Source organism: Zootoca vivipara, chromosome Z (assembly GCF_963506605.1).
Source record: "Zootoca vivipara chromosome Z, rZooViv1.1, whole genome shotgun sequence".
Taxonomy (NCBI): Eukaryota; Metazoa; Chordata; class Lepidosauria; order Squamata; family Lacertidae; genus Zootoca; species Zootoca vivipara.
In genome coordinates this window covers 3,256,217-3,274,626 of record NC_083294.1, presented here as the reverse complement: position 1 = coordinate 3,274,626, position 18,410 = coordinate 3,256,217, and the positions used below count along the sequence as shown (strand labels likewise).

General features: G+C 42.2%; 1 protein-coding gene across 1 annotated transcript in view; it reads left to right on the top strand.

The window, feature by feature from the left end:
* Positions 1-18,410, top strand: part of DENND1A (DENN domain containing 1A) — a 264,483-nt gene that overhangs the window by 76,620 nt on the left and 169,453 nt on the right. Inside the window, exons 4-5 of the mRNA XM_060270319.1 lie at positions 3,585-3,634; positions 9,091-9,210. Coding sequence (XP_060126302.1) covers positions 3,585-3,634; positions 9,091-9,210 — 170 coding nt within the window. The remainder of the gene's footprint in view (positions 1-3,584; positions 3,635-9,090; positions 9,211-18,410) is intronic.

Sequence of the window (18,410 nt, the reverse complement as noted above, 5' to 3'; positions counted from 1 at the left end):
ATATGGCTGACAGGAATGCGTGGCCGGGTCAGCTAGTAGAATCACAGAATGATAGACACCAGCGAAAACCATGTAGCCAAGACAGCCTTTTGCCCTGGCAGCAATTCCTCTCCTGTCACAGTCCTCGCTCGTATCCTAGTCTGACCAGGTGAGGTACTATTACTTCCCTTGATCTAGATGCTATACTCCTCTCCTGTTTTTTGGGTGGTGGAGAGGAAAACAAATGAACAACCTAAGCCGGGGGGCGGGGCGGAAGGTGGCACTGAGGAAGGTGTGGGAGGGAGCCGGAAACTGCCTCAACCATCAAAGAGCTGTCCTTTTGAGAGGGCTCAAAATGTCCTGTCATAGAATTATCAAGTTGGAAGAGACCACAAGGGCCATCCAGTCCAACCCCCTGCCACGCAGGAAACACCATTAAAGCATTCTTGACATATGGCTGACAGCAACTCGTGGCCGGGTAAGCTAGTAGAATCATAGAATAATAGAGTTGGAAGAGACCACAAGTCCGACTCTTCATGACTCCCTGGACCAGAGCATGCCAGGCACTCCTGTCTTCCACTGCCTCCCGCAGTTTGGTCAAACTCATGTTCGTAGTTTCGAGAACACTGTCCAACCATCTCATCCTCTGTCGTCCCCTTCTCCTTGTGCCCTCCATCTTTCCCAACATCAGGGTCTTTTCCAGAGAGTCTTCTCTTCTCATGAGGTGGCCAAAGTCTTGGAGCCTCAGCTTCAGGATCTGTGCTTCCAGTGAGACCTGAGGGCTGATTTCCTTCAGAATGGAGAGGTTGGATCTTCTTGCAGTCCATGGGACTCTCAAGAGTCTCCTCCAGCACCATAATTCAAAAGCATCCATTCTTCGGCGATCAGCCTTCTTGATGGTCCAGCTCTCACTTCCATACACCACTACTGGGAAAACCATAGCTTGAACTAGACCAGTGATGGGCAACCTTTTGAGCTTGGTGTGTAAAAATTCGCCAAAAAACCGAGCATAACTCGGGTGGTGTGTCACTTCGAGAAAAAAACCACAATTTCGCGATATTTGTAGTTTAAATAACAAAAATGTATGATTGTAATATATACATGTATTTAATAAACCAAAAACTAACTATTTAACCTAACCAAACCCCAAACCCCTTATTTATCACAAAGTGCCCAGAGTTGTTGAGCTTTTTGGGGGGAGCTGCTGACCAAAGTTTTGGAGTTTTGGGGTGTGTGTGCAAAAGTTGCTTTGCTTTTTGGGGGGATTGCCCCAAAGCTACTGTGCTTTTTTTGGGGGGGGAAGAGAACTGAAATAAATGACGAATAATACCTTCGCTATAACTAACACGCAGCACCGACATAGTCTGCCAAAGCGCCCAAAAAACCAGCATAGAACGGGTTAAAAAATGAATGCTGTTACACCCCATCATCGTCTGCCAAAGCTCCAGGAAAAAACAGCACAAAAAGGGTTTAAAAACCAATCTCTGGCTACCAGCAACAACAACAACAACAAAAGGATCTGGGTTTTAACAGCGGAGATAAGCTGTAGCGTGAGGAGGAGCGGGAGAACAAATGGGGGGGAAACAACAGCATGAATGGGCCAATGGGGCGCATGCCAGCAGTGAGGGCTCTGTGTGTCACGTCTGACACGTGTGTCATAGGTTCGCCATCACTGAACTAAACAGACCTTTGTCGGCAAGGCAATGTCTCTGCTTTTGAAGATGCTGTCTAGGCTTGCCATTGCTTTTCTCCCAAGAAGCAGGCGTAATGTGATAATGTAGCGCAAAATAAAACCTGCAAAGGCTCTCTGGAGCTATCCTGGGCGCACTGTCCCTCTCGCCACAATGTGTGTGTGGGGGGTCACAGGCAGCATGGTGGTTTTTAAGAGATAGTAATAATCAGAGGCTTGACAGGCATATGTCAAGAATGCTTTGATGGTGTTTCCTGCTTGGCAGGGGTTTGGACTGGATGGCCCTTGTGGTCTCTTCCAACTCTATGATTCTATGATCAATAATAATAATAATTTTATTTATACCCCGCCCTTCCCAGTCAAGACCGGGCTTAGGGCGGCTAACAGCAAGAATATCAAGGCAAGCATATAAAAAAAACACAATTCAATTAAAATGCAAATTAAATGTTGTTGTTTAGTCGTTTAGTCGTGTCCGACTCTTCGTGACCCCATGGACCATAGCACGCCAGGCACGCCTGTCTCAAATACACATTAAAATACAACGTTAAAATTCAATTTTAAAATTGGGAATCTACAAGTGCAACCTCATTTAAATAGCTATAGGATAAAGCCTTGGGGGAGGGTACAAAGTTGGTTTTGGCCAATAAGGGAGCAAGATTAAATGGAAACATTAGCAGGACTGGAGTTTAAGCCTGCATCATTTGACTCGGAAACTATTTCCTTTAGATGTGTGAGGGCAGGCTGGAGATAAAGGTGAAACGACCTCTTGGCACTTGGTCAAAGAGATGGTCTTCACAGTTTATACAGGTGAAACTCAGAAAATTAGAACATCGTCGAAAAGTGCCTCTTTCAGTAACGCAACTTAAAAGGTGAAACCAATATATGAGATAGATGGATGGCATACAAAGCAAGATATGTCCAGCCTTTAATTGTAATTGTAAGTATTTACAATAATTACAATAATTAATTAATTTACAATAATAATTAATTTACAATCATCATGTGAATACACTGTTGACATGAGTCAACAGTGTGATGCAGCAGCTCAAAAAGCCAATGCAATACTGGGCATAGCTGCCAAGTTTTCACTTTTCTCGCGAGGAAGCCTATTCAGCATAAGGGAAAATCCCTGTAAAAAAGGGATAACTTGGCAGCTATGATTCTGGGCTGCATCAAAATTAAAAGGAAAAATGATGTTGCCTTTCTAAAATCAATGGACTTTTCGATGATATTCTAATTTTCACCTGTAATTGTTTGATTCCTGTGTAATTTCCAAAAGAAAGCATTTGTCAAAATTAAAAGGAAAAGGAAAAATGATAAGTTGCCTTTCTGTAATCAAGGCACTTTTCGACGATGTTCTAATTTTCTAAATTTCACCTGTAATTGTTTGATTCCTGTGGAATTTCCAAAATAAAGAATTTGTCAAAATTAAAAGGAAAAATGATAAGTTGCCTTTCTGAAATCAAGGCACTTTTCGATGATATTCTAATTTTCTAAATTTCACCTGTAATTGTTTGATTCCTGTGGAATTTCCAAAAGAAAGAATTTGTCAAAATTAAAAGGAAAAATGATAAGTTGTCTTTCTGAAATCAAGGCACTTTTCAACTATATTCTAATTTTCTGAATTTCACCTGTAATTGTTTGATTTCTGTAGAATTTCCAAAAGAAAGAATTTGTCAAAATTAAAAGGAAGAGGAAAAATAATAAGTTGCCTTTCTGAAATCAAGGCACTTTTCGACGATAGTCTCATATTCCGAGTTTCACCTGTAACTGATAAAGCACATTTCTCTTCGTCTGTCTCTTGTTTCTTAAGGGTAACTTATACTTTTGTATTCTGTGGTAAATGTTTGATTGTTTGGTCCCATTAGATGTATAAATTATCTCTCTTTCTCTCTCTCTCCCTTTCTCTCCGCAGGAAATTCTACAGACTCTGGCCAAGTTCTGCTTCCCCTTCTATGTGGACAGGTAGGGTTCACTTTCTGTTCTTTACAAGAGGGGAAAAACAAGAAAAACTAGGAACTATACCACCACCATTTTATTTATTTCATGAAATTTATATGATGCTTGTGTTTAAAAACAATGTCAAAGCGGTTGACAAAAAGATGAAACAATAAAACCAAGGGGAAATAAACATTAAAATTACCGTAAGTCTTTTTTCCCCCTTTCAAATTAATTAATTTCAATATTCATTAAAACAATCCAAAGTTTCTTCGAAAGAGTCCAAATACATTCCTTACCCTCTTTACATATTCCATTCCTTAGCTATAGAAAATCAAAAATCAGAATACAAAACAGAAAAAAGAAGAAGAAAGAAAATAAAGAAGAAAATAAAATAAAAAAGAAGAGGAATAAAAAAGGAAACATTCAAATAAAACTAAAATAAGGTCAATACAAAAGAATTCATATCATAACATAATGCTTCCACCGCATTCGGCACAGTAGTTCACATTCAATCTTTGTCTTCCTGTCAATTAGTATTATAATATAATTCAAACATTGAAACCTATCTCTCGATCATAATATTTTTAGATTTCACATCCTTACAAGGTTATTCTAAACTTTTAATCCCCTTGTCCGTTTTCTTTCAATAATCGTTTAAGCATTCCAATTGTTTTTTCATCCTGTCTTTTGGCTTTTGTCGTATTATATCTGTGAGTTTCGCCAGTTCCAGGTATTCCCATAATTTATTGATCCATTCTCCTTTTGTTGGTATAAGGGTTCCTTTCCAGTTTTGGGCAAAAATGACGGCAAGTCTTAAAACATTATAATTAACAATGAAATCATATCATGAGTACATCATAAATCAGTAGGTCCATTTTCGACATCTCCGTACTGTACTTAGATCACTCTGTCAATCAAACAGTTGCCGAGAATAAAAACGACACCGTCCTTCATGCTTTTTCTACCTGAACCTGATTTAAAACACCCAAGTGTAAATTACAGCGGCAACCTCCTTTTTTCCGAAGGGTTTTATAGGCACCATCAAAAAAGTTTACATTTTACCATGCTTCCACCAGCAGTCAAATCCGTTTTCTTCTTGCTACTAATGAAGCTTTTAATGCCAAGTTGAAAACATCTGCTGATTTAATAGTTAAAACTCCCGCGTTTGACAACTTGCTGCTTTTACAACCATTGTTATAGGTAGTCTGCAAGTGTGAGTTGCTGCGATTATTTAATTTGAGAACGTCCCTTTCTAGAGTTTCAAAAGTTTTGATGGGAGTAGTCAAAATATGTGCGCTACCACCCGCCCATGCACTCTCAATATCTGGAGCTAAATACTGTATATTTCTGTGTATAAGACTACTTTTTAACCCAGGAAAATATTCTCAAAAGTCCTTATATGGCGAGTATATCCCAAACTCTATATTTTAACTGGAAAAGTTGGGGGTTGTCTTATACGCCGGGTCATATTTCTTATACGGCGAGTATATCCCAAACTCTATATTTTAACTGGAAAAGTTGGGGGTTGTCTTATACGCTGGGTCGTTTTTCTTATACGGTGAGTATATACCAAACTCTGTATTTTAACTGGAAAAGTTGGGGGTCATCTTACACGGCGGGTCATATTTCTTATACGGCGAGTATATCCCAAACTCTATATTTTAACTGGAAAAGTTGGGGGTCGTCTTATACTCCCAGTCGTCTTACACACCAGAATGTACGGTATGTGGATTTTGAACTGGGCTGAGCCAGAGCTACTTAGTGCCCTCCACATCTGGTGGTTTTAGCCCTCAGTTTCATTGTTCAGAGGGACGGAGGTGGAGCTGTGGGTTAAACCCCAGAGCCTAGGGCTTGCCGATCAGAAGGTTGGCGGTTCGAATCCCCGTGACGGGGTGAGCTCCCGTTGCTCGGTCCCTGCTCCTGCCAACCTAGCAGTTTGAAAGCACGTCACAGTGCAAGTAGATAAATAGGGACCGCTCCGGCGGGAAGGTAAACAGCATTTCCTGTGCTGCTCTGGTTCGCCAGAAGCGGCTTTGTCATGCTGGCCACATGACCTGGAAGCTGTACGCCGGCTCCCTCGCCCAATAACGCGAGATGAACGCCACAACCCCAGAGTCGGTCATGACTGGACCTAATGGTCAGGGGTCCATTTACCTTTTACCTTCATTGTTCAGATGACACCAAATTGGGAGGGGTGGCTAGTACCCCAGAGGACAGGATCACACTTCAAAATGACCTTAACAGATTAGACAACTGGGCCAAAGCAAGCAAGATGAATTTGAACAGGGAGAAATGTTGGGCAAAAAAGAAACAAAGAAAGGATGGGTGAGACCTGGCTTGAGAGCAGGACATGTGAAAAGGATCTAGGAGTCTTGGTAGACCACAAACTTGACATGAGTCAACATGTGGATGTAGCCTATATTGATTTCAGCAAGGGCTTTGACAAGGTGCCGCATGATATTCTTGTAAAGAAGCTGTTAAAATGCAGGCTAGACAATGCTACCATTCAGTGGATTTGGAACTGGCTGGCTGACCGAACCCACAGGGTGCTCATCAATGGCTCCTCTTCATCTTGGAGAGAAGTGACTAGTGGGGTGCCACAGGGTTCTGTCTTGGGCCCAGTCTTCTTCAACATCTTTATCAATGACTCGGATGATGGGCTTGAGGGCATCCAAAGCAAGATTGCAGACTACACCAAATTGGGAGGGGTGGATAATACCCCAGAGGACAGGATCACACTTCCAAATGACCGTAACAGATTAGTCAACTGGGTCAAAGCAAACAAGATGAATTTTAATGGGGAGAAATGTATAGGAGTATAGCATCTAGATCAAGGGAAGTAATAGTACCACTGTATTCTGCTCTGGTCAGACCTCACCTGGAGTACTGTGTCCAGTTCTGGGCACCACAGTTCACGAAGGATACTGACAAGCTGGAACGGGTCCAGAGGAGGGCAACCAAAATGGTCAAAGGCCTGGAAACGATGCCTTATGAATAACGGCTTAGGGAGCTGGGTATGTTTAGCCTGGAGAAGAGAAGGTTAAGGGTAGATATGATAGCCATGTTCAAATGTATCAAAGGATGTCATATAGAGGTGGGAGAAAGGTTGATTTCTGCTGCTCCAGAGAAGCAGATTCAAACTACAAGAAAGAAGATTCCACCTCAACATTAGGAAGAACTTCCTGACAGTAAGAGCTGTTTGACAGTGGAATTTGCTGCCAAGGAGTGTGGTGGAGTCTCCTTCTTTGGTGGTATTTAAGCGGAGGCTTGACAGCCATCTGTCAGGAATGCTTTGATGGTGTTTCCTGCTTGGCAGGGGGTTGGACTGGATGGTACTTGTGGTCTCTTCCAACTCTATGATTCTACTACCCTGTTTCCCCCTTTTTAATACATAGTCATAAAGTAAGCCATGGCAGGGTTTTTAAGCATTTGAGAAATATAAGACATACCCCCAAAATAAGCCATACTTCCGCGCCATGGAAACCAACCCCCACAGGCATCTCCGCTCACAGAGTCACTCCATGCGGCCAAGAGCTCTGCTTAACAGCTGATCGCGCTCCCGCCTTGCTGGCTGCATCCCCGTGCTCCGCTTGCCACCACCGCTGGGCTCACTGCTTCTTCCTTGCCTGGCCCAGCCAAGGAGCTTGGAGCACCCTGCAGCGGCGGGGGGAGCGCCTGAGCCAGTGGCCTCCGCCTGGCCTGGCCAAGGACGCCTGCTGCCCCGCCGCCCGGAACCGGTGGCTGCTGCAGTGCTGAGCACTCAAGAGAGCACAGCAGCGCCCTGAGCCAGCGTCCTGAACCGTAAAAACCGTACCAGTAATTAAAAAATAAGACATCCCACCGAAAGTAAGCCACCCTGTGTTTTTTTGAGGAAAAAAAGTTATAAGACGGTGTCTTAAAAAGGGGGAAACACGGTAGCTGACCCGGCCACGCGTTGCTGTCAGCCATATGTCAGGAATGCGTTGATGGTGTTTCCTGCTTGGCAGGGGGTTGGACTGGATGGCCCTTGTGGTCTCTTCCAACTTTATCATTCTATGATTCCAATAATCCAGTCCTCTGCTTTGTCTTTTGAGCCATACCTGATTGTTCTGTAGGAGCGAGCTGAGGATCACAAGCCTACAATTTCCCCATGTGTGATGTGGCATTCACAAAAACCTGGCAAAGCATCAAGAAATTAGACTGCCTCTTCTATACGTTTTCCCCTCTTGCAGCCCATTCTGGAACGCCATGCTTTAAGTAATAGGTTTCGCACATGCTATAAAGCAAGCTGTTATTTATGAGAGAGGTATCCCGCTGTTACCAATAATATCCTTTACTAATTATAGTGTTAGGAAATGAGGCTTTGTGCCCTTGATTTTAGCTTCTCGTGCAGTTCTTCCGCCCGCTCGGTTTCGGTTTTTCGCCAGCGATGTATTCTTTTAACAGTATTTGAGGAGTTGCTCCTATAGAGGGGAGCGGGATGGGGCCCAGCCTCGTCAAACAATATTGCCGCATTGTTTGCGCTCATGTAGGCAAGGCAAATGAGCCCCTTAGCGCCGAGTGGAAGTTGATCATAACTTTCAGAAAAGGCCCAGGTATGAACCGTGTTATCAAGATTGCTCGTTGGCGTGGGGGACGGGCTTTGGAGCAATTGTGCCGAGAGGGCAAGCGTCTTGCAGCTACAGCTCCTCTTAGAGGAGGACCCCGGAGAGATTGGCATTGAGGCACAATTCAAAGGAAACGCTGCACCTTTTTGTTACGGCATATTCTGCGCTCCCATTCAATCCTCCCCCCTCTTGTCGCTCGAATACACGACCTGTAATTCCGGCATATAAGACGACCGCCAACGTTTCCAGTTAAAATACAGTGGTGCCTCGACTTACGAATTCAATCCGTTCCGGAGGCACCTTCGTAGGTCAAAAAACGAGTAAGTCGGAAACGCGATTTCCCATAGGAATGCGTTGGAAACGGAAAAATCCGTATGTCGGAGCAACCCCATCTAAAAATTCGTAAGTCGACAATTCCCTATCTAAAACCGCTGCAGTTTCCGTTCGGATGTCGAGAATCATAGAATCCTAGAGTTGGAAGAGACCACAAGGGCCATCCAGTCCAACCCCCTGCCAAGCAGGAAACACTGCTAATCTTACAATTCTTCTCTAAATAAACTTTCAATTTCTTCCAATCTTCTTTCACCGATTCTTCCCCCTCCTCTAAAAACTAGGTGTGTCCTATGGAGCGAAAAATACGGTACACCGTATCATAAATTGAAGGGATCCTTAAATTTAAAGGTTTGTGGCTGGTGCAGTTGTGGTTTTAGGTCATACTGTACTTCCTATGGTGGGTCCAGCTGAACCGGACCTCATCCTGCCTTCCTCCTCTCAGAAGCGGCACAGAGAGAGGAAGCGCTGCTGGTTCAATGACTTAAAGTCTGTTTAGATACTTGGCAACGTCCTTCCAACGAACAGTCCATTAATAAATTCATTTCTTCTCCCCGTTTCCAGCCTCACAATCGGCCAAGTTGGCCAGAACTTCACTTTTGTGCTCACCGACATTGACAGCAAGCAGAGGTTTGGCTTCTGCCGCTTATCTTCGGGGGCCAAGACTTGCTTCTGTATCTTAAGGTAAGTCAGAATGCGGCCCTTCTTCTGCTCTGGGAAGCAATGTTGACATCCTGCTTCGGTCGCTTTTAATTGACAGTTTCCAGCTGTTCAGAGAATCACTTTCCTATCTGTTGCTCGGGAAGCCATTGCACTTCTCGCGCTAGGGTGATGACTTTTTCGTTTTCCCCCCTCCAAAATTATTTCCTGTAGCACAAATGGATGAGCTTTTACCTACGAATGACTCAAATGAAATCTATTCCATTGAAATCTTTAAAAAGGTCACGCACAAACCAGGGTGGATTTGATTTCAATCCAACTGATTTAAATCACGATTTTTTATTTTTAAAAATCTTTATTTTATTTTAATATCGCAGAATAAAACATTATTTCACACATTAAAATACAATAAATTGATTTAAGAATAATCAATACGGGGGGGGAAAAGGAAAAGGAAAAAAGAAGATCGAAAGTATAAATGTTACCGCATAGCTATACCAAAACGAAGAAACAAAACAACAACAATAAAATATTCTTTATATGCTTCCACCACCTTCTACACAGAAGCATTGTGTCTGTCCTCTGATAATAAATTAGAATCATAGAATCCTAGAGTTGGAAGAGACGCCCAGGGCCATCCAGTCCAACCCCCTGACAAGCAGGAAACACCATCAAAGCATTCTGGACATATGGCTGACAGCAACGCGTGGCCGGGTCAGCTAGTAGAATCATAGAATCATAGAGTTGGAAGAGACCACAAGGGCCATAATTGTCATTTTTCCTTCAAATACAATAATTTTGCCTTAAATTTTTTCTCCTATTTTCATATCCTGCTGGCTTAGTATAGGCATAACCATGTTTTTCCCCCATACCTGATTTTCTTTAAATCACTAGTCACCTGGTTTGAGAGCAGTACATGTGAAAAGGATCTAGGAGTCTTCGTAGACCACCAGCTTGACATGAGTCAACAGTGTGATGCAGCAGCTCAAAAAGCCAATGCAATTCTGGGCTGCATCAATAGGAGTATAGCGTCTAGATCAAGGGAAGTAATAGTACCACTGTATTCTGCTCTGGTCAGACCTCACCTGGAGTACTGGGTCCAGTTCTGGGCATCACAGTTCAAGAAGGATACTGAGAAGCTGGAATGTGTCCAGAGGAGGGCAACCAAAATGGTCAAAGGCCTGGAAATGATGCCTTATGAGGAACGGCTTACGGAGCTGGGTATGTTTAGCCTGGAGAAGAGAAGGTTAAGGGGTGATATGATAGCCATGTTCAAATATATCAAAGGATGTCATATAGAGGAGGGAGAAAGGTTGTTTTCTGCTGCTCCAGAGAAGTGGACACGGAGCGATGGATTTAAACTACAAGAAAGAAGATTCCACCTCAACATTAGGAAGAACTTCCTGACAGTAAGAGCTGTTCGGCAGTGGAATTTTCTGCCAAGGAGTGTGGTGGAGTCTCCTTTTTTGGAGGTCTTTAAGCAGAGTCTTGACGGCCACATGTCAAGAATGCTTTGATGGTGTTTCCTGCTTGGCAGGGGGTTGGACTGGATGGTCCTTGTGGTCTCTTCCAACTCTATGATTCTATTATTCTAAATCATCGTTTTCTACATCAAGACTAATTCTTGCTGGTATAACTTTAATATGCTAGTAGATGAAGATTTTTAGAATCACAACTTTTCATATTAGTTTTTTTTATCCCCAGTTTAATAGGTTAATCATTCATATTTGCACAACTTTTCTGTTGTACTTAGGAAGGAGAAAAATAACCATTACCTTAATAATAACAATTTAAATAGATTTATTCAACTGAAACAATAACATTACAGCATATGTTATTTGCTTAAACAAACATCCATGTTTGTTAACTAATTTGGCTAAAGCAAAACAATATATATATATTTTAAGAAACTTAGGCTGTCAGCCCAGCCTACACATGGAAAACCTAAATACTGTCCATTCCTAACAATCAGAAAAATATTGTTTCTATTCTGTTCACTGAACTTCTTGAAACTTTGCACAGAAGGGGTTGATTCTGTGTTCATAGGTTTGTAGAACAATAGGATGAAGGTCTTTTTCTCAACGCTGTTTTGCTGTGACGAAGAGGCATGTGATCTCTGCCGAGTCAAATTCAGTTTTGAGAACTGCAAAAGTCAACCAAGCGTCTGTGATAATATCTTGTAGGCAGAGAAACTGCCCAATCACCTTACAAAGACCTCTGGAAGAGCATGACATTGTGAATGGATTAATGGAATTTTTTTAACCCCAAAATTAAACATATACAACCTTATTCTACATAATTAAAAAACTAATCTTTATTTCATGGTGGAATAACTTTTGGATGGCAATATATTTTCCTCAAAAAGCATTTTATTTTTTAAAAAATCTGATTTAAATAAAAAAAATCCGATTTTTTTGATATATATTTTTTAAATTGTTGATTTTTATCCACCCTGGCACAAACTATTTTTAATTTTTCTTTATATTTTTATTCTAAGCACATCACTAGATTATTTTCTAGATTTTCTCTCTCCAAGTCGTCTTGCACATATTTCCATTAATCCATTATTTTTTTGCCTTGGTACATTTCTGAAATTTTACCAAGGGTTCAAGAGTGGCAGGAAGCCAACGACAATAATCAGAAATGTATCAAAAATTATTTCCTGTAGCACAAATGGATGAACTTTTTGCTCTGTTTAGGGAGACATTTAATCTTTAATCTATTATTTTATTCTTTTGTTGGAAGCCGCCCAGAGTGGCTGGGGAAACCCAGCCAGATGAGCGGGGTATAAATAATAAATTATTATTATTATTAATGACAAAGAGAACCTACAGGAGGGGTAGCAAAACACTGCCATCTAGCGACGTCTATACTGTTACTGCAGCTAAAGAAAGCTTCCTTGTGTGTTTGATCACCCTATATAATGTTGTATAGATGTGACTCTCAACCTTGGGTTCCATTTTTTAATTGTTTTGGAGACTTCAAAAATGGTCCAAAAACGGATCAATGAAATTTCTAAAATCATTTTGTGCGTGAGGTTTTCTTTATCAAATCTCTTTGAAAGTAAGATTTTATCTAATCTTTAATGAAAGCTTATCAAATTATGACACAGGGAAATGAGGTTGTAAAAACATCATCACCCTAATGCGCGCGCATTTGCGCCAGAAAACTTCTTGTGCTCTGGTGTTCTTTCTGTTATGTTATCAGCATTTTAAATTTTTTTTGACTCGGTTGTTTCTGAGTTGATGGGAGAATTATCGCCTTGTCCCTGTGATAAACAGGCTGTGAGACAGGACAGTTGCAGCCGCAAACTGGGTGCGTAGAAGTCTGTCTAGGTAATTTTTCGGTGAAGGAGATTTGATTGGAACAAGAGAGGTAATCTTTGGGAGTCGGCACACATAGTGCCATTCTCAAGCACGCCACAAGACTGTTGCTGTGTGAACAAAGGCGAGGCCTTTGACGAGGTGCCCCATGATATTCTTGAAAAGAAGCTGGTAAAATGTGGGATAGGCAATGCTCCCATTCAGTGGATTTGTAACTTGCTGGCTGACTGAACCCGAAGGGTGCTCATCCATGGCTCCTCTTCATCCTGGAGAGAAGTGACTATGATATTCTTGATTTCAGCAAGGCCTTTGACAAGGTGCCCCATTATATTCTTATAAAGAAGCTGGATAAATGCGGGCTAGGCAATGCTCCTATTCAGTAGATTTGGAGCTGGCTGGCTGACCGAACCCAAAGGGTGCTCATCCATGGCTCCTCTTCATCCTGGAGAGTAGTGACTAGTGGGGTGCCACAGGTTTCTGTCTTGGGCCCAATCTTCTTCAACATCTTCATCAATCACTTGAATGATGGGCTTGAGGGCATCCTGAGCAAGTTTGCAGATGACACCAAATTGGGAGGGATGGCTAATACTTCAAAATGACCTGAACAGATTAGACAACTGGACCAAAGCAAACAAGATGAATTTTAACAAGGAGAAATGTAAAGTACTCCCCTTGGGCAAAAGAAATGAAAGGATGGGAGACACCTGGCTTGAGAGCAGTACATGTGAAAAGGATCTAGGAGTCTTGGTAGACCACAAACTTGACATGAGTCAACAGTGTGATGCAGCAGCTCAAAAAGCCAATGCAATTCTGGGCTGCATCAATAGGAGTATAGCGTCTAGATCAAGGGAAGTAATTGTACCACTGTTTTCTGCTCGGGTCAGACCTCACCTGGAGTACTGTGCAGTTCTGGACACCACAGTTCAAGAAGGAAACTGACAAGCTGGAACGTGTCCAGAGGAGGGCAACCAAAATGATCAAAGGCCTGGAAACAATGCCTTATGAGGAACGGCTTAGGGAGCTGGGTATGTTTAGCCTGGAGAAGAGAAGGTGAAGGGGTGATATGATAGCCATGTTCAAATATTTCAAAGGATGTCATATAGAGGAGGGTGAAAGGTTGTTTTCTGCTGCTCCAGAGAAGCGGACACGGAGCAATGGAGTCAAACTACAAGAAGGAAGATTCCACCTCAACATTATGAAGAACTTCCTGACAGTAAGAGCTGTTTGGCAGTGGAATTTGCTACCAAGGAGTGTGGTGGAGTCTCCTTCCTTGGAGGCTTGACGGCCCTTTGTCAGGAATGCTTTGATGGTGTTTCCTGCTTGGCAGGTGGTTGGACTGGATGGCCCTTGTGGTCTCTTACAACTCTATGATTCTACTAGCTGACCCGGCCATGCGTTGCTGTCAGCCATATGTCAAGAATGCTTGGGTGGTGTTTCCTGCTTGGCAGGGGGTTGGACTGGATGGCCCTTGTGGTCTCTTCCAACTCTACGATTCTATGATTCTACTAGCTGACCTGGCCACGCGTTGCTGTCAGCCATATGTCAAGAATGCTTGGGTGGTGTTTCCTGCTTGGCAGGGGGTTGGACTGGATGGCCCTTGTGGTCTCTTCCAACTCTACGATTCTATGATTCTACTAGCTGACCTGGCCACGCGTTGCTGTCAGCCATATGTCAAGAATGCTTGGGTGGTGTTTCCTGCTTGGCTTTTTGAGCTGCTGCATCACACTGCTGACTCATGTCAAGTTTGTGGTCTACCAAGACTCCTAGATCCTTTTCACATGTACTGCTCTCAAGCAAGGTATCTCTCATCCTGTATTTGTGCCTTTCATGTTTTTTGCCCTAGTGCCCAACATTTCTCCCTGTTGAAATTCATCTAGTTTGATTTGGTCCAGTTGTCTAATCTGTTAAGGTCATTTGGAAGTGTGATCCATTCCTCTGGGGTATTAGCCACCCCTCCTCATTTGGTGTCCTCTGCAAACTGGACCAGGTTGCCCTCATGCCCAGCATCCAAGCCCTCTTCCATCTTGCTGCAAAGAGTGATATTGCACTACAGGAAATTATGTTTTATCCGATGTGTGCACACCCCCACAACCTATGGGCCCCCAATGCTGTTTGTTCCCGTGTGCCTCGGTGCGCGGCCAGTTGGCACGGCCGAGCCAGGAAGCTGTCAATTCGGATCGTGTTTGGGCCGCGGAGCCCTATTAAAAGAGCCTTGCCGTTGAAGGGGCGTCCGCTGTTTCCAAAGCATGGGAAAACGGGGGGGATCCCTGCACTCCTTGCCTTTGAGCTGGCAACTTCCCCTGACGGGGAGTTTTCAAGGAGCTCTGAATGAGCCGAACAAAGGCGTTCTGTGGCTAGTTTCTGGCTGAAATCCATGTCAACAGTCCCGAAGGTCACAGGTCGCCCGAGCTCACATTTATTCCCAGCAAAACCTGCTCCCGCTCCAAGCTGGAAGGAGTGCCAATTTGAAATCCCCCCGCCATAATCCTTTGAGATATTCCTGATCCGTCCACATGTTTCTGCTCAATTAAAAAAGAACTCTCCGTTGCCCGAAGCAGAGAGAGAGAGAGAGAGAGAGAGAGAGAGAGAGAGAGAGAGAACACACACAGGTGAAACGCGGAAAATTAGAATATCGTCGAAAAGCGCATTTATTTCAGGAATGCAACTTTTTTCTTTTTTTAATATTTAAAAACAAATCTTTATTTAATTCATTTAAAATCAATACAAAAACAACAACCAAATCTCAATATATATCATCCAAATAATTAATATACAAATAATTAATATACCAATAAAAATTAACTTCCAAATCACCCCGCATCGCTTAACTTTTAATCTTTTCTATTACTTGCGTTTCTTTTTCCCATTTGCAATACAAGCCTGTTTAACTTTACTCTTAATTTTTCCCATCCTATCTCAATCCCCCCCCCCATATCAGCTTAATTTAAACAGATCATCAACTCAGTTTTTATATTCTTTTTCTTAAAATACTCCTCCACATACCCCCATTCAATTCTGGACCTTTGTTTTGATGTATTTCTAATTGCTGCCGTCATTCTCTCCAGGTTCATAAATTCTATTAATTTTACCTGCCAGTCTTGGATTGTGGGCAATTCCTCTTTTCTCCATTTTTGGGCGATCAGCAATCTTGCCGCAGCACACGTGTACAAGAAGATATTCTTTCTATTATCCGGTATATTATCTGGTATTAAACTTAATAATATTTCAGGAATGCAACTTAAAAGGTGCAAAGCAAGATATGTCAAGCCTTGATTGGTTGTCATTGTAATTATTTGTTGTTAGGCGGGTCAATTATAAATGGAATGGAATGAATGATGAGCCACAGCAAGGCGTGGCAGGGCCAGCTAGTGTAATGAATTAAATGTCCTAGCGATGTTTATTTTTCTTTACTTTTGTCTTCTTGTAACTTTGTTTTATTCTGTGGAATTTCCAAAAGAAAGCATTTGAAAAATTAAAATTAAGTAAAATAATAATGAGTTGCATTACTGAAATCAATGCACTTTTCGACGAGATTATCATTTTCTGAGTTTCACCTATAATTTCTTAAAGGAAGAAGCAGGGCAAACACTTTAACATTTTCCTGAATAGCCAGATACCTGTTTCTAAGTTCATTGAGTTCATACTTCATTTTGGTCATATAGGAGGCTACCTCTACAGGGGAAACTCGGGAAATCAGAATATCATCGAAAAGTGCATTTATTTCAGTACAGTAACGCAATTTAAAAGTGAAACCAATATATGAGATAGAGGCGTAACATGCTAAGCAAGATATGTCAAGCCTTGATTGGTTGTCATTGTAATTATTTGTCCTTAGGCGGGTCAATTATAAATGGAATGGAATGAATGATGAGCCACAGCAAAGCGTGGCAGGGCCAGCTAGTGGAATTAATGGAATGTAATAGCGATGTTTATTTTTGTATGATTGTAACTATTTGTTTTATTACTGTGGGATTTCCAAAAAAAGCATTTCTCAAAATGAAAGGATAATAATAATAATAATAATAATTTATTATTTATACCCCGCCCATCTGGCTGGGCTTCCCCTGCCACTCTGGGTGGCTTCCAACAAACATTAAAATACAGTACATCAAATATCACTTATTAACATAGCTGCCAAGTCTCCCATATTCCCCGGGAAACCCCCGTTTTTCCAGCCGTTCCCAGCTGGAAAAACGGATGTTTTTGTTTTTTCCTGGTTTACTTACCGGCCGGGGGAGGTTCCTTCTGCGCATGCCTGGAGTCTCTGGACATGTGCAGAAGCGATTTCTGGCGTGACGGCCCTTTTGCAACTGGGCGGAACATGCTCAGAAGCGACTTTCGATGCTGCTCTGCCCAGTTTCAAAATGGCCGCAGCGCGACTTCTGGTGCGGTGGCCATTTTGGAACCGGGCAGAGCATGCTCAGAAGTGACTTTCGGTGCTGCTCTACCCAGTTCCAAAATGGCGGCAGCGCTACTTCCGGTCTGCCGATCCCTTATTTTTCCGGCAGGAACTTGGTAGGTATGCATATTAAAAACTTCCCTAAACTAAAAATAAAAAACCCAAGATGTTACTAAAATCAATGCATTTTTCGGCGATATTCTACTTTTCCGAGTTTCACCTGTACTAGTTTTTAATTTACTATTAACAGTGAGCTGTATTCCAGCAAACCACATTGCAAATACCTGTACAGGTGAAACTCGGGAAATTAGAATATTGTCGAAAAGTGCATTTATTTCAGTAATGCCATTTAAAAGCTGAAACCAATATATGAGATAGATGGATGGCATACAAAGCAAGATATGTCCAGCCTTTAATTGTTGTAATTGTAATTATTTGTCCTTAGGCGGGTCAATTATAAATGGAATGGAACAAATAATGAGTCACAGAAACGCATGGCAGGGCCAGCTAGTGTAATTCATGAAATGTCATAGCGATGTTGATTTTTGTTGATTTTTGTATTCTTGTAACTATTTCTTTTCTTACTGTGGAATTTCCAAAAGAAAGCATTTGTCAAAATTTAAAGAAACGGAAAATAATAATAGGTTGCACTACTGAAATAAATGCACTTTTCGGCGATATTCTAATTTTCCAAGTCATGCATCTATCTCATAGATTGGTTTCACCTTTTACGATGCGTTACTGAAATAAATGCACTTTTCGACAATATTCTAATTTGCCGAGTTTCACCGGTATTTTTGTGATGATGATGGGTTTTTTGTTTGTTTTCCAGCCAGTAAAAGAGAACAAGGGAAGGGGCAAGTTGTTCCACAATACTGACGCTCAAAAAGAGCACATTGTAGTGAAATATTACAAAACTGCAAGGAATAATGAAGGGCATTTATTTCAGTAATGCAACTTAAAAGGTGCAACCAATATATGAGATAGATGCGTGACATGCAAAGCAAGATATGTCAAGCCTTGCTTTGTTGTAATCTGTTGTAATTGTAATTATTGGTCGTTAGGTGGGTCAATTATAAATGGAATGCTCTAAACAACAACAGGGCTGAAAGGCCATAGGGAACGTCTTAGGCAGCAACACTCTCTGTCCAGGAGCCTGGAAGAATCATAGAATCCTAGAGTTGGAAGAGACCACAAGGGCCATCCAGTCCAGCCCCCTGGCAAGCAGGAAACACCATCAAAGCATTCTTGACATATGACTGACAGCAACGCGTGGCCTGGTCAGCTAGTAGAATCGTAGAATCATAGAGTTGGAAGAGACCACAAGGGCCATTCAGTCCAACCCCCTGCCAAGCAGGAAACACCACCAAAGCATTCTTGACATATGGCTGACAGCAACGCGTGGCCGGGTCAGCTAGTAGAATCATAGAATCATAGAGTTGGAAGAGACCACGAGGGCCATCCAGTCCAACCCCTGCCAAGCAGGAAACACCATCAAAGCA